This window comes from Ambystoma mexicanum, chromosome 7p, assembly GCF_040938575.1.
Source record: "Ambystoma mexicanum isolate Mex_15411 chromosome 7p, UKY_AmexF1_1, whole genome shotgun sequence".
Lineage (NCBI taxonomy): Eukaryota > Metazoa > Chordata > Amphibia > Caudata > Ambystomatidae > Ambystoma > Ambystoma mexicanum.
The window spans coordinates 525,678,946-525,702,696 of NC_090939.1; the positions used below are offsets into that span (position 1 = coordinate 525,678,946).

At 44.1% G+C, this 23,751-nt stretch overlaps 1 protein-coding gene across 1 annotated transcript in view; it reads right to left on the reverse strand.

Moving 5' to 3' along the window:
• Positions 1–20,281, reverse strand: part of CYBB (cytochrome b-245 beta chain) — a 370,087-nt gene extending 349,806 nt beyond the window's left edge. The window contains exon 1 of the mRNA XM_069636562.1: positions 20,126–20,281. Within this exon, the coding sequence (XP_069492663.1) occupies positions 20,126–20,170 (45 nt within the window). The 5' untranslated portion in view covers positions 20,171–20,281. The remainder of the gene's footprint in view (positions 1–20,125) is intronic.
• Positions 20,282–23,751: the final 3,470 nt, after the last annotated feature.

Genomic DNA, 23,751 nt, shown 5'->3' on the forward strand with positions numbered 1-23,751 from the left:
TGAGCGCTTCTCGAACATTCGTTGCCACAGAAATAGATGAAAAGACAGCACGATGTATAATATACCTGGCACTATTCCAAACGAGAAGGCGATTTCAAGGGACGGTGGTGAGACTGGTGTGGAAAACGCGAGACACATATCCATACGAAAACAACTTCCTCAAGACTTATTTGAGTTACCACAAGAGCAGTTTGCATGCTGAAGCATTCAGATACATGAAAAGTGGTCCTGAAAAGGGAGAAACGAAGAAAGTAACACTACAATACCTACCATGTGACTGGTACGCCACTGAAGTTCCTGGTACACAAGGATGTTGGGAATGACCACTGGTAACAATAACAGGGAAGGTGCACATGGACAACAAATGGGACATAGGAGTGATTGGCAGCAACATGGTAACAAGAGAAAATATCAAAACTATTGATGAACACAATAACAGATGTTGGACAATTTGGGGCAAGTACGTACCCATGCTGACGTGGATGGAGAAGGATGAAGACCCAATGAGCATACTGCCACTGTCTGCACCTAAGATATGCTACCAGCATAGAGGAGAAGTGGAAGTCGGATACAACACCAACTGTGCAAACGTGATAGAGTTACCTGAGGGGGGAGCTGGAACAGCAGTATTAATGGACCATTACTGGGCCTGTGGAAACAAGGCATACCACACACTGCCCCCTCTGAGGAATGGTATATGCACTATGGTACACATTAACGTACCATCACTAGTGGTGCCCCAGAAACATGTGAACATGGAAAACTTCCCTAAAATGGATGAAGGAAACAAGAGGAAGAAGAGATCTGTACAACCCCAGAAGGGGCCAGAGAACGAAAACAACAACAACAACAATGTTCTGAATAGAAAGAAGAGACAAGGAGAACCTCTGACAGGAAATTACCTATGGGAAAGGTCGGAAACAGCACTGACTTCAATCCCACCAGAACACAGACTATTCAGCAGAGCAGCAATGTTCTTCTCGTCAATAATACATCCGGGACTACAAGCTTACGCAGACGCAAAATTGCTCCAGATAACCCGATGGGAGCTAATGATGACAATAGATTCTACAGTAAATGGATTCAACGCAATAAAAGAGGAACTGCGAGCAGTAAGTATGGTAGCACTACAGAACAGATATGTATTGGATCTCCTTACAGCAATGGAAGGAGGAGTTTGCGCAAAGATAGGACAATCATGCTGCACATTTATTCCTGCTAACGATGCTGACAATGGTACACTGACAGAAGCAGTATCACAACTGGCTCAAATGCACTCCAAAATGATGGAAGAAAGTACAGGCGTGAAGAAGGATGACAGCTGGTTTTAATTGTTATGGTCATGGATGCCATCATGGCTGTCGGACGGACTGAAGATTATAGTTGGATGCATAATACTGGCTGGAGCTGCACTGATCATAATAAGGTTTTGGAAGGCCCGGAAGGCACGCACTACAGACGAAATGATCGAAATGGTTGGCATGCACCCCTTGATGCCGACGGATGATGGCCAGCACACAGACACAATAATAAAAGAAAGAGAAAAACTGCGCAAACAGATCATCACCAACCACCTGGACCCACCATCTGTGAAGCTCGAAAACTCAAGAAACCCAAGGAGCTACATAGGGAAATGGGTATACTGCACACCTGGAGGAAGCTGTGTGTATATGTATTGGTCATTTGAAGACCATGTCAACCACTATGGACACCTGGGAGGAGTAACTAAGATATGGAGAGTAAGAGGAGATAAGGAAAAGGATATGTTTGTGGTCGGCAAGTCGACCAGAGGGGGGACTGAAGTGGGAGAATGGGACAAAAGACTCCCCCCAATCCCCTCACGCCCCTGGCCTAGAGAATCGTGGCCCAGACACCCGCCACGAGAAGAATTTGCCTATCTACCAGATGACCAAATACCCTGGTACAGGAACATACGGATGTGCCCACCAGCCTGCCCACCAGCCTGCCCTGCCCAAGCCGACACCTGCGGCATGGATGAACTCGACTGAACCATTCAACAGTAAATAAACACTTTGTTAGAGATGCCATGACGACCTAGCCAACGGTCAGAACACCCGTGCAACCATGCACACTGGACACTCCCACACCAATCCACACGAAGAACATATTCAGTGCTATGACGTAGGTGACAGACACACCCACTGACGCGCATCTTTATTATTTTTCACATAGGGTTTTCAAAATGCAGAAACGCAAGACGCACAAAGCACTCATCTAAAATGCTTGCTGACGCTTCTCCTAACCCATGCATTGTGGTGAAAAATGCAACAAAGACATGATACGGGATACGAAGCAATATGATAGCGTAACTTAAAGTGCCGTGCATCAAACATCCCCACCTATGCACCAGGCCCAAGTAGGCCGCAAGCAAGAGCCTCCACGAACATTGAACGAGCAAGAGTACAATTGCTGACCCTGCAGAATGAGCCCAGCGAGAACTGACAGCCAAGGGGGCAATGTTGCAACTTGCATGCCACAAGCCGAAGCCAAGGTCACACCTGCAATCTAAGCCAGACACGCAGAGGCAAATACAATTTTAAATGTGCAGAATTCTGCCTCAACCACGGTCTCTCCTCACGTGACCAAGCCGAACCTGACAGGGTGCCAGACCCAGGAGGGAGAAGTCGCCTGGGTCCCACGTTTTGAGACACAGGCTGCAACAATGAAATGACCCAATGGACACCTACAGCGTTGTGGGAATAGTCTGCTCTCAAGCATATGAGCAAATCCACGTATTGTCTGCACAAACACATAGTTACATATTGTTGCAAATGACAGGTACACCGCAAGCTGGGAACAACGATGGTCCCAGGCTGGGGGGCTCACGAGTGGACAAATCAGAACATGGGGCACTCATCACTGACGCCATTACCATTAGCCAATCATCAGGGGTCTTCGTGTAACAATTTTCATGTATCTAATAGAAGGGACAACCCAAGTATACCACCTGACTGACCCTTAACCACTAACAATCTCCTCTATACGTGTGCTATACTAACCCTACCACTCGAGGAACCAATCCAGAGTGGCGATAGGTTTTTTACTAACTTTCCCAGGTGACGCAAGTAGCGCGTCATGTTTGTGGCTCAAAGCCGAAATTACGCTTTTTGACTGACTGACATCCAAAATCATAACCACAATATGAACCAGGGAACGTAGTATGATTGGTTGAGATGATGCAGTACAACATGAATATGCAATATGGACCAAGAGAATGCTATGTCACGGCAGCTGTCCTGTTGCTATTGACAGCAGAGCCACTCGTGGGGTTTACTACTATTGACATACTTGAGAGACAGGGGCCAAGTCCTAAAAATTAAAGTGGGAGGGGACTCATCAGAAATTGTAATGGAATGTGACGTCCCAGGAAATTAGCATATCAAGGTAAAATATGCGCATTTCATTAAATTGGCTTTGCATAACCACCCAAATTGAACAGGACAAATGGCATTTGACTTTCATAAAATCAACACACACAAAACCAAGACAGGATATTTTCTTTTAATAGTGTTTCTGAAAACATTAAATGTTGTGCATATTTTAAACTCCAAGAAGCAATACAATTGTTTTTCCTGCGATTTGCAGTACCGAAATGGGATTTTCACCTTTAGTTCTTTGCTATTTTTAATTAGGTTATGTAGTGCAGTGGTGAAGTGTCTGGCCTGCAAACCTGACGACTGCGGTTTGATCCCTGAGGTCCACTTTAATTCATAAATTCAAAGAAGGTATCCAATGTTTCCCTTTTAGCAGGGGTGGGGTGCTTGCAGGGGGGTGGGGGGTGACTGAGTCCACCCTCTGAATAAAGTGGGTTGGCTCCGTCCCCCCGCTTGTACCCTCGACATGAGCCCTGAGAGAGAAGACAACGATGTAGCTGTATTCTACCCTAAAATCAGCAAGAGTGAATGGGAAGAATATTGCCCATGGCTCTGGTCAAGGTGGAGGGTGTGAGTGAAGGGAGTATGACTGAAGGAAGAGTTGTGTTTGTGCGTTATAGCCTCTCCCATGGAACACATACAGGAAGCTATGGATAACAGTCAGAGGTAGTGTTCCTTTACAGACCCCATACTGGGGAGAGTCCCTGTGAGTGCCATATGCAAAAAAGATGGCCTTGCCAGGGATACTGCAGAGCTGTCTAAATGTGTCCGTTTTGGGGGTGCTGTGGTCCATCAACCAGATTTGGGGATTCTCCGTTTGTATGATCTTGCTCTTTTGGCCTGGCTGGAATTGATTCTGCATTCAAGAAGCACACGCACCATGACAGTCCATGAAAGGTCTAGCACTGCTGAAAGTGTTGAAGGACTAAAATAAGCTGCATTGAGACATACTATAAAAGCACATACGTATTTGTTGAACATCATGGCATCCACCTACATGTGATTGTATTCAATGATTAACTCTTGTGAGCAGCTACTACATACACGTACATACATGCATTTGTTTGCCTAGGACATATTTTGTTTAATGTATGTTACTGCACATACACACACTTTGTTCTTGCTGGTTCAAACAATAGTTGCTCTGCAGCTCAGTGCACGTCTTCCCACACACTGGGTTAGGTTTTCAACCTATCATTATTTCTGTAAGTTACGCCTGTCTGAGGAGGCATGCTTTATGCTTTATCCACATACTGACATTTGTCTGTGGGTAACATCTATATTTCTTTGGTTTCTGATTTTCTGTGGCAACCTTCACATCTTTTCATGGGTTGCCACATGTGTGTTTTCTGTGTCAGCCCTACTTGAGTTTCTTCTTGTGGGGCATGGTAGATTTGGTGTATCATCATTAATATCTGGACTCGTTTGTGTGGAAAGCACCCCCGTTGTGATGACATCTTGTCACCTGTGGCAACCTTGCTGTTAGTTTCACCTAAATAGCTTGAGACATGTCTGAGTTATCAACATGCTGGCTGATTTTCTGTCGGCCTCATCTATATTGTGTAGAGATGCTTTGTGCATGGTTACTTGTTACTCATCCATGTCTCCACAAATGTGCTGTGTGACCCACACTACTTTTTGCCAGTATCGTTTTGGCACTCTCTTGCCTGAATGATGGGCCACTTGTTTGCATGTTCCTTGTTGTATAGTGACCTTGGCAATGACAACATTTCCATGTTTTAAATTTTCATTGCTGTTTTTCTTTCCCTGTTCTGTTTGTGGTGAATATTGTGATCCTCACCGGATTTTATGATATGTTTTCATGGGATTCCAATCTGCAAGGTGACATAACGCTTATTTTCAGTGATTCTATGGTGCTGACATATGGGTTAATTTCTTGTGATCGTCTCATGTTTGGTGTGTGGTTTTCAGTAGGGCCCCTGTTCTCCTCAATCCATTTAATTGCTCTTTGCTTTCCTTCTGTTAAAATTACATTGTGTGGAAAGGATGTGAGTAAATTGATGTTTGGCCCATTCAACATTCCCTGGATTTCCTCTCTTTTGGCCTTCCTCGGTATGGAGTGAGTCTTTCGTCTGCATGCATACTGTTCAAGGCATGAAGGAAAAGTGCGTGCCTGATTCTCCCTTACATGCTGCAAGTGAGAATGTCAGGGTGATATTTATGAATGACTTACATGTAGATTGTCATGTGGAATGCTGTGAGAATTGCAGCTGTGTATATATTTTTCTGATAGTGTCATTCAGATCAGAGAGGTTGAGGAGTGTATGTCTCGGTGGAGGTTTCCCTTAACGTGCCTTATATTTTCCTCTATCCGACAACTGAAGGTACCAAGATGAATGGCAATTCAGCGGAATTCTCTGAACTTGGAATCTGTGTCCTGAGTCTTCATAGGCTATGACTTCCGTTTATTGTAAAACCACAATCAATTATTGACACACATTACCAAAGTTTAAATTTGCCACTATCGTCTGCTATCAAAAATCCAAAAAGGGTAATTTCATGTTTTCGCTGTTCATAATAAATTGTAAGTGACTTTGTTCATCTCAAAGTGAAATTGGTGGATTATAACAACATTTCGATCGTGCCGATTTGATGAATTTTTACATGCCAAAAACAAAGCCATGTATTGCACTTTTGAATTGAATGGGTCAAACATATACAATTATGTACGACCTAAACTCATTGACGCAAGACATATGGACTGACATCCAGTGGAGCATCTACCCTCAATGTACATGTCAGAGAACTGGCAGTTCATAGAAAATCGCTAAGAAAATGTTGTGTCCACTTATTTTTACAATGAGTACCACCTCCTAAATTATCTGTTCTCACCTTTGTAATTACAGCACCTGTTGCAAACAGTATGCACTGAAACTGACATGACTTGAGGGTCATATAGGGATTGCTAATAGTAGCTAGCTTAGGTGGTGGTCAAATGGTATATTAGCGAGTAACAGAACTGAGCACCTTTTGTGGTTGCAGTGGAAGAGAGTGTAAGATTACATTCATTTATTATTATTTTGTCCTATTGTATAGTTGCCTAGAAGAAGGTTTATTTTACTGATTTACAGAACCTATAATATTTGCTCGTTGGGCGAGGCAAAGATGTTGGTGTTCTCCCTTCCAGTGAGAATCTGGCTGAGTCAGATTATTGTTTTATTGAAAATGCTCTATATTTGAGAAAATCTAAAGTTTTTTCAAACGGGTTTTATTGATCAGATATGTGTATACCGTGTATACATTTTGTACGCTCATTCTGTACTTTTATTAAAGGAAATTATTAAATGAAATTTCAAAATAAAGTTGATTACTAATGTTCATTTTAAACTCTACTTACAGAGCACATTTGACAAATACATACCCATTGCCATTCCAAGGATTAGGAAATGCCCCCAGGAACAACATACATTCATTCAAATTATTTTTGAGCATGAAGTTTATGATCTGGCATCAGAGATCAGAAACCCAAGATAGCTCCCAGATTAAACATGTTCAAACTAGAATCCACTAATACGTGCCCTAATTGTTTTTTTTTTTTAGATGCTGAATGGAGTTTGGTTGGCCCGGATGCATCATCTAATCCAAGTTTGATGAGTTTTGATGAAACAATTTCCGTAAAGCTAAATGGGAGAGAAGGGACTCAGGGTGGGAGCAGGAGCTGGAAAACATGTACCAAAATAAGACTTTACTTCCATAAACCTTCCAAAAATCACGATCTACGCAATGAAGTTTCAAGAATGTAATGATGAAAAAATGGCATGCGTTGGCTTCTTCTCTGGACATTAAAAATGGATGTCAAAGGAATTAGTAAATCTATTTTTTCTAAAGAATTGGAATTTAGCAGAAGGTTGTGCCTGTTTAACCAGGAAGCAAACCAACAGTCAACAGTCAACAAACAAAGACTCCAAACGTTACAAAATAATGCTCTTAGAGCATTAAGAAAAGGGAGCACATCTCCTCTATTAGGCGTCAACACAAATGGCTCTCTACTGAAATCTAAAAATGATCTCCTTGACCCATAAGGATCTTAATACTGCTGCTCCCAGTTACCTGACGGACAAAATAAAAAGAAAAACTTCAAATAGACCCACGAGAATTGCCAACTCCAACTGCCTGGTCGTACCCAGATTTAGACTTGTCAAAATTGGTGGCACCAGCTTCCCTGTGAGAGCTGCCAACTTGTGGAACGCTTTGCCACCCAACCTAAGAGCAAACCAACCTTTCTCACACTTCAGAAGGAACTTCATCAAACACATTAATGCTAACACTGCCTAGAAACTTGAATATGACTCCACTCTAGGCTTAGCCCTACTCTATTGTACATAGGTACTATTAGCTACCCTTCATTATGTCTATAACTGTTAATATTGTATGTATACTCTTGCACATTCCTCAGTTTCTCCTGGTAATCACTTAATTGTAAGTCTGTAGGTGTATATTTATGTAATATTGTACATTTTATTGATTGTAAATTTTTATTCATGTAACATTGTAAGCCTCGCATATACTTTCTGCTGCGCCCGGTAACCTCTGGGTCTGGAGCGCATTATAAATAAATAAACAAACAAACAATCCAGTTGAGGGGTTGAGTGTGTCTCTAAGAAGAAGGGGTTGAGTGTGGCCATAATCAGGTGAAGGGGATGAGCTTTGCATCCTTTTAATTTTGAAGGCAAGTGTAGACTCTCCCTCATTATGCAAGCTCTATGAAGAGTTAGACGTACAAAATGCTTTACCAGTACTGTCCAACAAAGGATGTTATAGCCAACTGCCCTCTAACGAAAGATACTGTCGGGCGTGTAAAAACGTGGTGATCGCTGAGACAGCCTGCCATTTGCTGACTGCTTGTCCATCTTTGTCAGTATCTTATCGTATGCATTATCGTAATCATGTCCACGACATTGCATTTGTTGAGGAATTGATGTTCTGGTATTGCAGCGTGAACTCTTACAGCCTAAACATATTCATGTCAATGTACAGAATTTGGTTTAGGATTGAAACCTTGTTGAGCATTTCTATTTAGGCTAATAGCCTCTGGTTATTGTGTCATTTGGTGCCTTAATATTTTAACTGGTTCTTGTTGTTAATTTTTATTTTCATGTTTAATCTCCATTTTTATGTCATTATCTGATCCTTTATTTAGCTTACTTATTTATTTCTTCTATTATGCTTATTAGTATTGCTTGTCTCAAGCTGTAGAGCAATTTTAAGAAGAGAATTAGGATTTTATTCCATAGTTATGGTTAACGACATGTTTATTTAACTTTTCAGTTTTATTTCTTTGAGAATTATGTAATTTTTCAGAATTATGCAATGATTTATTAGCGTATTTTTTGTGATTGATAAGTTTGTTAAAATTTAAGTTTTTCTTTTTCTGTTATGTGAAAAGTTTATATATAAACTGTATCACATTACTAATACATTATTGTTGATAAAGTTTGGAAGAAAGGACGCTTACTGACAGGTATTTTAAGTCACAGTTAACAATGTCCATAATAGTGCCATCATGTGATTGCAGATTATTACACAGCATAGGCAATCTACTCAGAATCTCTGAGGAAGAGGGACCTGGATCAAAGCTGTAATCAAAATCTATGGACATATATGCGCAGCCCTGCTTATGATTTGTCATGTTATGTTATGCTATTCAGTTTTTATAATGCAACAATCGAAACCACAGTGGTTTTACAGACAGTGCATGGGCTTGCACGGAGTGTGGCACATTGTGCTCCCTCCAGGGGTAACCAGACCATTGTCTGGTGTGCGATATAAAAGGGTAACGGGGAGAGGATGGGTGAAGCAGGAGTTGGTTTGAAGAAAGAAACAACTTGAAAGGATAAGAAGGGGTACAGTAGGAACTTTAGTTATGATATGTTAGGCAAGCCATTGTTCCTACTGCCACAAATCACTGCTGTAGCGGTCTCAAAATGCCAAGTCTTGTCTGGAAGTTGGTGTACTGCACACTCACCTGGGATACTCAAGACTGTGGAATGTAGCATAAGGGAACAAGGAAGGGAACCAAGCGTTTGGGGAAGAAGGGTACGGATGAACCCAACAGTGGGTTGAAATAGGGGAAGCCAGTAAGAGGAATATGGATAGTGTTTGACATTGGTTGGCTGTATGTTTATCCAACCAAAGTAGGTGATAGATCAGGATTGCAGAGTTGAAGTAGGACAACTCTAAAGTGCCTGAGGGAGAAGGAATATGTACATGGGGGAACTTTCGGGGAGATTCAAAGGTATTACTTCAAGTAGTGTGTGGCTGTAAGATTGACTCGCGATGTGTGCATGCCGACCCTGAAAGCACGTTGGCTTTATGTGGCCAGCACTATGTTTAATTTCCATCAAAAGCAAACACAAGAATAGTGTTTCTGAGACTGCCATGCCTAGTGGCCAAGTCATGAATGGACTGTGTAAAAGGCAAAGCCAGACAGAGACAAATAGCCTAAGCAGAGAAGGGAGGGGCTTATGACCATCCTACGTAGCAGCTGTCTGGCACACTTTATTGTTAAATGTTTCATTAACATGAATATGCGTTTGGCTTAAGTGTGGCAGGCTTATGAGAACTTTCACAATACCTGGTCATCATTTTTAGCACTGTGTGTTCAAACATTCCCAAGATATTGATATTGATATTTTATTTGTATCAGGCTCGTACACAAGTGTTTCAGAGCGCAATGAGGCAAGGGAGGGGAACAGGGAGAACAAACAATGATCTTACTAGGCCCAGTGACATTGAGAACGTGCAAGTGCATGGGAAAGGGAAAGTGGAAGGAGAGGTGGAAAATGCTGGAAGAGTAACAATAGAGCAAACAACCTTCTATTCAATCTCTTAGCCACCACCATGTTCTAAGGTGCGAGAAACTGCGTCAATCTCAAATGAGAGTGGTTTTGAAATGTCGCTCCTCTGCCAGCAATGCCCTGGGCTGGGATGCTTGCTAATTCCTGAGGCCTGCTACGAGCTTCATGCGGATGCTTGGTGGTGAGGGAGGATGGATTCCTCTTTGGTTGAGACTCTGGTCAACTGGGAGATTACCTACAAAACCCACCCTTGTCTACCCATCTCAACCTAGACTGCAGTTACCTTGTCCTGTTAGAAAAGCACCCCAGAGGGCTCCTAAATTCATCAGTGGTGTAGCGCCTGATTATCAGCTTGCCTTTGCAAGTTGGCTTTGGGTGCGTGTTTTTTTTATGAACTGAATGCCCCTAACATGTATTATTTATTCTTTTTGGCGTTTTGTGGAATGCTATGTCACCCGGCTGCTTCAAAAGACTTGTTGGCTTTGGACAAAGCAGGATGACATTAAGATGAAACAACATAACAAAACACCATAGACGTCACATAATATGACAAAACAACATGTATCGCAACAAGCCCCTATACCAAAACTGTCAATATGTTAAATACATGAAGAATGAGATAAATACATAGGTTAATACAATACAAAATTAACCAGAATTAATTGCACCAGGATTTCAAACTAGGAGCTGGAATTCACAATGTGAGTGTGCAGGGCTTTTCTTACAGCAGGGAATATTTTAGTATAGGAGAAGTACAATGGTGATCTGGTATAAAGGTTCCCCAGCAGCAGGAATGTCAGCAGTTTGGGAGTCGTGCATACTATTCAAAAGAGAAATGCAAAGCTAGTTTAACTGCTAATCAAAGTCTTTCTACCAATCTCCATCCAATGCCCCTCTGCGTCTCCCTAAAACATCCTGCCCACCTACTGCAGCTACCCCTTCCTCTTCTTTTTCCTCTCTCCTTCTTGTGAAAATATCTTCCCTACTCTCACGTTTGAGTGCCCTAAAGTGAGTAATTTCACAGGTATCTTGCTGACTGATCTCTCAGCAATCACTCAGATCAATCCACTCAAACCCTGTGGAGTCCCTTCTCCCTTGGTACCCCTAGCCATCCCAGCTCCTCGACCACCCTGGCACTCTCACTTCTAAGCCACTCGGTGCATCCTCTATGTAGAGCGCCCAATTGCTTCACAGCTAGGTTAGTACTTTTTAAAACTAATACATACATACAGCGCTACTGCCTCTCAGACTCCACATGAAGCATCTACTAAAGTTGAAAGTGTCAGAGCTGGAGACCTAGGAGAAGTAATTTTCTTTCTCTGCCCTCCGGACGTATACAGAGGGTAAATAGGCCATCATTTCTATAGGAAACATTGGATTCACTGGAGTGAAAGGGTTACGGTTTGGGGAGTACTGCAGCAAGCAAGTCTCTGCCATTTGCTGATTTAACTTTTTAACTTTTTTTGTATCCATAATAATAGATGGGTGTTCTCATTTGTTTGTGTGGATACATTCTATAATATCAGCATGTTGGTAACGTGCTATTGTGATTAATCAACTTGGGGGCAATCAGTGGACCAGGGATGAATATCAGTTTCTAAACCATTAATCAGCCCAATGCCTCTGGTACACCAGAAGGGATAAGAACAAATTGGAAACACAAGCAAATTATTAACCTCCTTGTCCAATTTGGTAATGTGGACGGAATGGCAGGCTTATCTCCTAACGGTCGTGGACCATAGGTTAGTTGCAGCACAGCAAAAATACAATGCAGAGTACAGACAGTTTGAAAGAAGGAAAAGGGATGCACTCTGGATACCGACGGGAGGGCAGTCGGTATGGTAAATAATCACAACAGTTCATGGTTAGCTGGCTTCAACACAAAGGGAGCAATGGGTCTTAACAAGTCTCTAGGGGCCTTCCTGGAAGTACCTGGGGGACAGAACCACAATGTACCTTGTGCTGTAGGGGTTCTTGGTGCTCAACAGGGTTGAGTTGGCTTCAGTGAGCTTATCAGGCTTCTGTGACAGAGTTCAAGATGGGGGTCAGCTGCGAGTATCAGACAGCAAGACAGTTTGGCAAGCGGAGCTGGAAGAACGGCTGCAGGCTGGCCTACATAGGAGCTAGGGGTCAGGAATCGTCTCAGTGCTGGACGGCGGTTCTGAAGAACTGGTTGAAACACCTTGGATGTCTTTCAGTGACTGCAGCATAACACGTTTAGCGTTGCAGTCGGTTGCAGCTCGAGGAACTCAATTGGCTGGAAAATGTCCTTTAAGGTACACATCAGAGGATGCTCATCGAGGCATTTCTCCCAGCTTCTTCAATGGGTTTGTGTAATGCTTTAAGGTGGACGGCCCAAAGCTGAGCAGTGTGTTGCAGGCAGCTGCCTTGCCCTTGGTTTCGGTTTCAAAGACCTCCCGGTACTTCCTACCTAGGAAGCTTGCTGCAGAGTCTAGTAGGGCATGCTGTGTGCTGGTTGGGTACCGGTTTTGGAGCGACTAGAGGGTCCTCTGGATTCAGAATCCCCCTCTTTTTCCTGGGAGATGTTTAGGGGAGGGATATTGCTTCCTTCTTTGGAGGTTCCTTCACTGGCGGAAGATGTAAGGCAGACTGTATCTTCAGCCAGGGTCCAATGATGAATTCTTCTTGCTACTCCTTGCAAAGTCTTCAGATGATCTGCCAAAAGAGGGGTTCAACCCTCTTTTAAAGCTAAATTGGCCACAGTGATTAGTGTAGGCAAAACCTACCTTAAAACACCATTCCTGGGGTCTCCCCCAAACAGTCTCCTCTAGGCATGAGTGCTTTGCAACAGGAAAGGTAAATGATTGAAATCATGTGATACTATGTCCCACCCATCTTCCTGTCTGTTGTGGATCAAAGTGTATCTCTGGTTAATGGATCTCTCTGTGGTTTCTGATTAAAGCATCAAGTCTCCCTTTAAGCAGCGGCGAGACCAGATTCTCTGGCTCCTGCAAACCATGGGGTACCCCTGTGGGGTGGACTACTGTAAATGCACAGTTCCAGACATGGCAGTTCACTGTCATTGATACTGAGGGTGGGAGCTGGCTTCAGGTTGACACAGTTGCATTTGAATAGTTGTTGGGGTTTCCTGTCTCTTTTGTTAACCTCTGCATCCATGCCCTATGTGGGCTTGTTTGAATTACCTGCTAAATAGTATGTGAATTGTTGCCACCTGTTGCAGGGCCCAACAAAAGAGCAGAGCAGATCCATGGAGCCTTTGTTAGTTAATCATGCTAGCAATGGCAGGGGGAAGATTTGGTCCTCTCCATTCTTGAGATGTGTTGTGTACCCCTGCCTGTCAAATCCCAACTAAATATTACAGGGGGCTGTGCCTGTAGGCTGTTTCCACCCAGAGTACACAGGTCTATGCAATTGTCATGCTGTGAGCATAAGAAAATGTGTGTGGATTAGCCCCTCACATTTTCATTTGGTTGGTCTACCATCATTCCATTTACTTACATATTTTTTTTTAAAGCCCACGATAGCATGGGTGCTAACTGCCCACCCAGTCATTGATTTTAGAGACAATACATTTTTTTAAAAAAAACATTGAACACCAGACATAAAATGTTACTTACAGAGTGTGATACATCTAGAAGTTTTCACAAATGAAGGTCCATGCAGAGCCAAGAAGAGAACCTTGGCGCTATCTCTTGAATGGGCAAGGTTAAACACTGTGTAGAGAGCTGGTTGAAGATGTGCCAGGACACATGGGGCTATTTCAGGATGATGTTCAGGTTAGCCCCTTTCCCTGCAGCCTGGAAAACTGTATGAGACACCCATGGGGCGCTTAATTTACAATGGAGACAATGGAATGCAGAGAGGGGGCTAATAGCTGCAGATCATCAACGGACAGGCAGCCAGTGGTGGGCTAATACACTTAATACCCTCTGAAATTATTTTAAGCACTCCTTACCAGCATGGGGCTAGTATAGATGAAACCAGAGTTAAATGGCAACAAGGTGATAAGAATGCTGCTGTATACTTCAAGGGAGGTGATGGCCTGAGGGTGATTGCAAATGCAGCATATAACATGTGGGTTGCAAAGCACACATTGAATATCATGATTAAAAGGAGTGTGCTGCTGTCATAAGACTGTCAACATCAGGGAAGTTGCTCCCCCCCACCCCGGAGGCTCAGACCCATTTCAACGGAAAAGTTTCAAAGGCTCTGATGCAGTTCCTCTCTGTGTGTAATCTTGTTCAATGGTCAAAGTGCATGAAAAGAAGGAGTGGAACTATGTTCCCTGCTGGCATACCCGCCTTCCCACGAACCCCATCACCACACCCCCTCCCATGCACAATCCAAACCCACAAACAAATGCACCTGCTGTTTAATGGAACGTTCAGTGCATTGCATTGAAGAGCGAGTTTCGACTGCTTCCTACACTTTTGTTTTGAAATGAAACCATTTTGAAATGGTTTCTTCTTAAAATACAAGTATAGGAACAGAAAAACTTAATTTAAGAAAGTAGAGGAGCATCGCTCCCAACCGCTCCCGCCCACTTCGACCACTGCTCTTGTGTCCCTTCTGGTTTGCTTACTGGTTTGCTTACTGTGGATTGCATGAAAGAGCATGCTGGAGACCTTGAAGGAACGGAAGAAGCCTGTTTACTCATTAGATACAGTTAACGGCCATGTAGTTGAAGGCCCTTGACGCTGGGTGTGTGCTGCAACCAGGGGTGGACCTTGGCTAAAATTTCAGGGGGATGGGGATAACCCTTCAAATGTTGGGAGAGGCGCTAACTTCAGAGACTGTGGGAGAGGGGCAAACTTACTTTTGTGAAGGCATCTAACTTCTTTACACATTATAATGAGACTGTTTTAGGGTGCATTCAATGTTACAAGAAGTTAAGTCTCCCCTTTACGTCTGCAACCAACCACTTAAGAGCTGCTGTAAGAATGAGCTCACTTGCCACTCCCCTCATCCCCCGAATCCTCATCACTTCCCTGGCATATAAATATTAACCCCACATCAGGATTTCCATTGCCTAAACATGTATGCATATGAATTCAGTTGCAAAAAATTAAATGCTTTACGTTAGTAATTGCAGGGCCTTTGTTAACAGGGTAGCCTCTGGCAACGTTTAATGTCTGTGTCCTGTTCTGTCCGGCTACGGCTCTGTGGGCCAGCCAGTTCGAGTCGCAACATAGCCCAAAATTCCATGGGGGATCCTGATCTGCTCAATAACATTGCACGCAGCGCTGGCCAATGGGCCGGCCCTTGCCGGGTCTGAGATCCGCCATCAGATGTCTGGCCGGATCTCGTGAGCCGGCCAAACTCAGCCCTGACCAGACTATAACGAGGCCACAGCTTCACTGAGGGAAGCTGGGAGCTCAGTGATCTAATCTGTGCTGCGTTCCTTTCACCGGCCGTCATTCACGCGCCTGCATTCTCTGTTACTCAGTCTGTTTTTTTGTTTCTTCTGGTCTGAAAGGGACACCACGGGAATCAATGGGCCATAAATATAACTGGGAGGGTTCATCACTGCTGAAAGCAGGCTTTCTATGTGCTGGGCACACCATTGTTTTCCAAATGTGCATTTCACACATCCATAGAAAAATAAAAGTAAATTCCAAACTGACAAATGCTGCTTGCATTCACTAGTTTTCTTTTAAATATTTTTTTTTTGTACAACACAAACTCTATAATTTGTGTGTCCCTTTCTGTTTTATCACAGGATATATTTATAAAGATGTTATATGCTGATCAAGCTGGTTAATCACAAATAAATGCTTCTGTTGTGCTGACAGCAGTTTCTAGGAAATTAAACTGTGGGTTGACGGGTGCAAGTTTTGATTTTCACTAGAGGGGCATAAATACCCCCACCTCTGCCGTGAATATAAGCAAGCGATCAGCCCAACCCATCCCCTTGCCAAACACATTTTATAGCACATGTTTTTTTTTATAAGGAATTGCAAAAAGTCATATGATTAACAGCCAGTTTTGAATATATAACATCTCAGCAACGGTCTCTCAACTTGCTTAGCTACCCTTGTAGCCTTCTACTGAAGAGTGTGTCTATGGATCCCGTAATGTAATGGAAGTGATTTAAAGCGGAATTGATATAGAGTGTGGAGTTTGGAAAGAAGCAGCATTTTAAAAATATTATTTTGAACATTTTCTGGAGTCCAACTAGCAGCTTCGACCTCCTTGGAACTCCACCTACTCGGCACTACACCCCTTCCTCCAAACTCCACCACCATCGTGGCCCTTGTGGGACCCCCTTTAAATTTTTTTCCATTTCCACGACTGGTTGCACCACTTGCAGGAACACTATTCTTATATGGTTTCCATTAAAGCATGTCTTTGACTCTGCAGTGCAGAAGCTCGGGAAGACGCCATGAAGAGCAAGAAGTATGGCTGTTGGCCCAAGTAGAGGAAACAGTAGAGTCTTTTCAGTATTAGGGTGTGAGACCTTCTACTAGTGTGCCTCCGATACGTTGGGTAGAAAGGAGAGAGTGAGCTATGGTGGCTGAAAAAACGACTTAAACCTTGTCCTGAAAATCGAAATCACGAAATACGGTGGGACACGTGAAATAATTACTTGTCTTTCTGCTCAGTACGTTTTGGATGCTGCTGTAAAGAAGGGGTTGTAAGGAAGGAGGGGTTGTTCTGCCCACCCATACATTCAACATGAAAGGGACCACCTGCTCTTGCAATATTGGGGGAAACCTTCCTTGCCCTTCCCTGGTCCCAATGGAAAAGTCCCTGGCACCAGCGGAAGAGGGGCTAATGCAAGATACATTTGGTCTCCATTTTGTGCACCCCAGACTCCAGTATCTGTGAAGACTTCTTTCCCCTCTGCAGCGCCGCGCACAGCAAACATTGACAGCCCCCATCTCCTCCTCCCGCGCCTGTGCCATCCAAGCTCATATTCACACGGATGTGCTGTGCGAATTGTTGCAAGCAAACAGTGTATTCTTTCATCCTTCCTCTGAGCTCACTGCCCTACGTGTGACCGGGCCGAATCTTGACTTGTGGCCCATCCGTCTCCACAAACCTTCTCCTGCTCCTCTCACCTGCATCTTTGGAAAGTTATTGCCTGTACAATCCTGTGCCCCTCCAGTCTTCCTTTAATGTAACAGAAGTGTGACCCTTCCCCGCTGGCCACCCCAGAGTGCCCCCAATTTAAATGTTATCTTGTCACCATGCATCCCGTCTAAAGTCAACATCTATTAATCCATCCTCTCGAGCTCTGGGGCACCATGGTAAATAAATCTCAGATTTAGCCCACTGATAAAGCACCTGGATGGTAAAACCATCGGACCCTTTCCTTCTACAAAGGCCTGAGGAGAGAATGCATAAAGAAGTGTATACAATTTACATATCAGGTTATGGTTAATGGTTTACTATTTACTGCATGTCATGAGATAGTGTGTAGCTTAGTTCGACAGAACATTCGCCTCTCTTGGCCCCGAACTGGCCTTCACCTCACAAGCATGTATGTTCGGTAGGCATCATGTGGTCCAGCTGACCCACCTGATGCCTACCGGACATACATGCTGCCAGCCAATCCTGAGGAACCGGTCCCTAAACTAATAAACTGTATCAAAGCTTTCCACCAATCCCAATGTAACTTGCTGGACCTGTAGAGGAACGTCACTATTGACGTTCCTAAAGCATATAATGTACCATTTTTGTATTGTTTGGCAGAGCGCTCTCAGAGCAGCAGAGTTTGCTGTAAGCTTATTTTTTGATAAACTTGATTTTTTACCCTCAACCATTCTCTTGGTCTCACTCCCTACTGGGGTGTGTCCTTTTACTAGAGTTTATTATTGCATTGTTGGGAAGTGAGCACCTTCAGGGTGTAAAAGGGAGCAGCAATTGAACCAAATGTGTGCCTTGCATTTCAGTCGAGTTAAAATCATTTGTGTTGATCGAAAAGGGTAAGATAGCATCGAATGTTGGGGTTTCAATGTCTAGGCACTTCACATTTCACCATTTCTTTTTGTTGCGTGCACTTTTTGCTGGAGCCATCACCCTTCTCTGCAGTCCCGATCTACCCACCCTGACTGCTTGACCACCTCCCTCTGCACTCGGAGCAAACACTGCATTGCAGAATGTGCAAAGGGAAGGATGAAAGCTTAGGGCACACAAGGAAGAGACACTTAAACTTCCTCTTGCGATTGAATTTCTTTCTATTTTTGAATGTCCAGTAGAGGAGGGAATTTGGCAGAAGTGCTAATAGGATTTTTATATATTAATCGAACTGCCGGGGCACATGAATACTTGGTTTCATGAAGGTGGTCGGGAAAGTGTGCCTCTGACTGAAATACGCTTTTTAGAGCACATTTTGAGCAGAGCCGTACTAAGCAAAAGGAGAACCCCATTGCAAATTTGAAGATTGCAATCGTACCACCGAGAGCAACAGTTCAAGTGAAAATCGGCAGACCTTTTTTGGGGGTCTATGTCTATTTTCTTTAATCAATGTAGAATATATTTTCGGGACAGGAAATGAAGTTCGAACCTCCCCCACCCCACCCCCTCCCAAAGCTCACTTTGTAAAAGTTATTTTGTGCTTCATTTCAGATCGAGAGTTTTGGTTTTCACAGTAACTTTCAAGAAAGTAAATATCCACCCCTCGCGCCAGTGCTTGCGCCCCCGAGCCTTGTCCTTTTCTTAGTGCCATGTTGCACTGTATTAGCACAAGAGCAAAAATAGCCCTAGTGCAAAAACCTATGCTTTCCGTGTATTTTTGCACCGGGGCAAAGTTTGCCTATAGTGCTAAGACACTTTTTATTAGCACTAGGAAACACGTTATCCTGGTACAGAAATGCATTAGGACAAACATTTGCTTCGTGCTAATACAGTCCAGGGGCCAGATTACAGAAACTTGGCACTAGTGCAAGGGCAAAATTGCACGGAATTAGCACCAGGGCAAAGTTTGCCTATTTTTAAAAACACTAGGACATATTAGAAAACTATTGCACCATGACAACTGCACCTTGGCATTGTATAAGCACCTAGGAAAAAATTGCCCTAGGGCAAGAAAGATATATTTTGGATGCGTTTTTTCACCAGGGCAAAGTTTGCCCTAGTGCTAATACCATTCAGTATTCGCACTAGGGCACAATTTGCCCTGTTGCAATAATGCTCTGGAAATCTATCTTTTTTGCCCAAGAGCAGTTTTTTGCCCTGATGCCTACACCATGACAAATTGCACTTGTCATGGTACAATAGTTTTCTAATATGTCCCAGTGTTTTAAAAGAAATAGGGCAAACTTTGCCCTTGAGCTAATACCGTGCAATTTTGCTCTTGCACCAGTGCAACATTTCTCTAATCTGGCCCCAGGATTGCATTTACACCCGTGCAGCATTTTTGTAATCTGGCCCGGGGAGGGCGGCAAAATCAGGACATCAAAGCACAAACAGTCTGCACCGTGTGGCGTGCTTTATAAGCAGCGCCGTCTGGGTTAAATGACATGGGACATTGGGTGTGGAAAAGTCTAGATGAAAAGACCAGTTTTGCTCAGTGAGTTTAGAGGGCGAGTGTCCCATTTAACTGTTGAATGTACCTTGCCTGACATACGAATCGATGTTTATTAACTTTGCAAACTATCATACCTGGCGCCACGAATGTACTTTTAAGACTTGCGTTTTATATGACAGAAAACTCATCGCTCCTTAGAACGTACATCCATGAATGCTCAGAGCATAAGAGAGTTGACAAACGTATGCTATATACGCATTTGAAGAAACATGATTTCTATAGGCGCGGGCTATGTACATATGAAGCAGAGAAACTCTCCACTGGTGGTACCAACCAACCAATATATTGCCCTTCTTCATCTGAACACTGGCAACCGGGCAGGGGATACTGGTCAGCAGCTGGGATGTATACGCTCCCAAAGGCGAATAAACAGAAAAGTCCGCGAATTTCATACTTACAATGACCGCGATGGAGAGCCCCTCGTTCACGATCCAGTTGCTCATGGCTGCTGCTACACTCTTCCTGGCACGTCCTTGCTCTCCTCGGACGGCGGGAGCTGTATCAGACTCGGGCACGAGGAAGTGAAAATGGGTTCAATGCTGAGGGCAGCTTCCCTTTTTTTACTCAGCCCGGCTGGTATCACAGTTGGCCAATGACAATGTTGCAATGGTATTCTTCAACCGAGTTCTTTTGGGAAGGCGCGTGGTGGTGCACGGGACTTCTGAATCCAGGGAGGGGTACACGGGCGCACTGAGCACGCATATACCCCACGCCCTTCGTCTGAATACATCTACAGAGAGGAGCATGTTGTGCCATTTTCTTTGTATCACAAGACTGTAATTGTAAGATGTGCTTTTGCGAGGTGACATCCTACATTATATCAAACACATCACAGCACTGGAAATAGCTGTTATTAATACACCGTGAGGTTGGAAGCATACAGCTATGAGATGGGCCTGCATGGTATCGAACATGCAAAGTGCAGGTTCCCCTCCGGTCCAAGGAGAACCTTTACCTGCTAACGTGTCCTGATGCTGGGCCAGGTTCACTTCCTATTGGTCACATTCTTTGACATATTTCGGAGCGGATTTGAACATGAGGGAGCAGGCTTTTGCCAGGACGGAAACAGACCTCTGCTTTTTCAATGTTTCTGTCGGTATTGCACGCTTTCCGTCTTCGGTTGGCTGGGCAGTCGTACATCATGTATTTTTACCGTGTCCCAGGGCACATACACATTTCCCTCCCGCCCGAACCAAATGGATTAAGTGGTCATGACAGCAATCCAAATAAACTTGGAACTCCCTTGAAATCCCTTTACGGATTTAATCCTTGCTGGAATCAGAATAATTAACAAATATTTCAAGGGCAACAATAGCGGCTTTTGCCACCACCCAAGGGTCTTGGCTACAAAAAAGCTCCCTGGGCCTCCATGGTTCTACAACACCCAGGGCTCTACCTTCACGAGTGGAAGCCATTGGGACCACCATGACTGGCTCCCAGAGGGACATGTGCCTGTCTGTAGGTTTGTTTTTCAATATTTGTTTTTGTTCCATGGCTACATCCTGTTTTGTCAGAGGACCCTGTGCACTTGCTGAGGGTCCTGCCTACAAAGTGAAGCTCGCTGGGCCAAACAAAAAGGTGATGGTTGGAAGGTTTTGCATTAATCATAACCACAGGCACAGCTCTGAGCAACCCTCCAGACCATCGTTTTTCAGCCTGCCAAGCCATTACAGAAGGGGAAAAACCATATGCGAATCAGGCTTGGTCCTACTCCAAAAGGGGCAGTCCAGCCCGAACTGTTAAATCACATCCCTTCTGCACGAGACCACAAGCATCCCCAGACACGTTTCAGCCTTCAGTGAGGAGTAGCTGGGGTCTCTAGGCCCGTCAGACTCGGGACCACGCCTGGGCATACCCATCCCACTCAGGGTGACTTTAGCAAAACAAAAAGTTGATGGTTGGAAGGTTTTGAATTAATCATAACCACGGGCAAGCTCTGAGCAACCCTCCAGACCATCGTTTTTCAGCCTGCCAAGCCTTTACAGAAGGGGAAAAACCATATGCGAATCAGGCTTGGTCCTACTCCAAAAGGGGCAGTCCAGCCCGAACTGCTAAGTCACATCCTTTCTGCACGAGACAACAAGCATACCCAGACATGTTTCAGCCTTCAGTGAGGAGTAGCTGGGGTCTCTAGGCCTGTCACACTCGGAACCCATGCCTGGGCATACCCGTCCCACTCAGGGTGACTTTAGCAAAACAAAAAGGTGATGGTTGGAAGGTTTTTAATTAATCATAACCACGGGCAAGCTCTGAGCAACCCTCCAGACCATTGTTTTTCAGTCTGCCAAGCCATTACAGAAGGGGAAAAACCATATGTAAATCAGGCTTGGCCCTACAACACGCAGGGCATTGCCTGCAAACATGGAAGCCATCTGGAATTCTGTGACTGACTCTGAGTGGTGTGAAAACAGAAACAAAATATCGAGGCTGAGTACCCCAAAAGGAAATACACCGAACACGGGTTACAAAGGAACATACAAAGTACTTTATTCTCTACTGAATTCAATTACAAAAACAGTGCAAAGTCAGATAGCTATCGGCCCTCAGTACAACACAACAAACTCCAGCGTGGTTCAGTGTGTTCAGTGAGAGACGCTGTACATTAGAATGCATTCGCCTTTTATACATTTTGTGGGCACTATGGCCAGCCACACTTCGGGTTAATATTCCACTTTATACATCACCAATTCTAGGGTTCGTTGCCGAATCCCAAATAACCACATCTAACTGGTTTGTTTTATTACATGTAACACTAAGCGTATGCATTAACTGTGTATTCAACGTAGGACGAGGTCTCAGTTCATGACCTCAACAAGTAGCCTGCAGGCAGATTACACATTAGCGATGTACAGAGGTCAAGACGGCCATGTTGTATTTTGCAATGACATCGTCCACCATTTTAGCTAGGGTGACTTTTCCACACAAATCCTAAAATGGCAGTTTGACCTAAAATGGCGCCTACATGGATTAAAGGTCAGGACCTTGCAACGCAGATTTTCTCGCAAGCGACTTTCAAGCAGCTTGGCGTAGGCCAATATTAAATATATTTTCCACAATAGGAGGCACGATATATTTTCTATTCCGACAGTGGGACATATGACACACTGCCTCCTTTGTTCGGTCTCCACTGAACGTGCAGCCCGGTGTATGCAACCAAATGCCAAATCAGCAAAGGGCAGCTCCCTGGTTGAGCCTGTTTGTACTGGGAAAGGCCTAGGGCCAGAACCCCCGCTCAAGCCAGGAGTTCAACAAGCTCAATATTTACCTGGCGTCTGATTCCAAGCAAAGGGATCTTTCCAGCCATTGAATATCCATTCACCACAGAGCATCTGTTACCTCAGTGGACCAAGAAACAAAGCTGTTTTACTCATTTGTCATTTAGTTACCTAAAGTGTCACTCTAGCCCAGCACAGATCTTACGCCTGCTTCTTCTCAGCCAGCTTTCCGCTCATTCCCTTTCCACTCAATCATCTCCCACCCCTTCTCTTGGGCTGCACCCTTTCCTAATTGCCTTCACTTGCCTATTTCTTCCACCCTACACCATGCATCTTGATTTCATTCAATTTCGCCTTCAACTCACTCTTCTTTTTCTCATTGCCATCTGAGTCAACTTGGTGTAACTTCGGCATCAATCTTTGGCCTCGCCATCTTCCTCCTTGCTCACTGAAACCCGACCTCTCAAATAAGACATTCCCGTGGTCCCAGGATCTCCAACCTTATCTACCCCCTCACCTACTGCAGAACACACTCACCTCTCCCCCCCACCTCCTAACACTATTTCACTCGGCCTCTGGAATGCACAATACCTTTACAACAACGCTTCTGACATCATTGACCACTTCTATCACCCTAATTTTGTTCTGACTCTGCTACCTTCTCCTACTCCCTCAGACCTGTTGGGAAGGGTGGCAGTGTCAAGTTCCTTAACAGTAAGGCCCTCAAAACTGACCCTCAGCCCCCCTTCTGATATCAACTCTTCCTCTTTTGAATATGCCTCTACATGTCATCACTGGCCCTACCACCT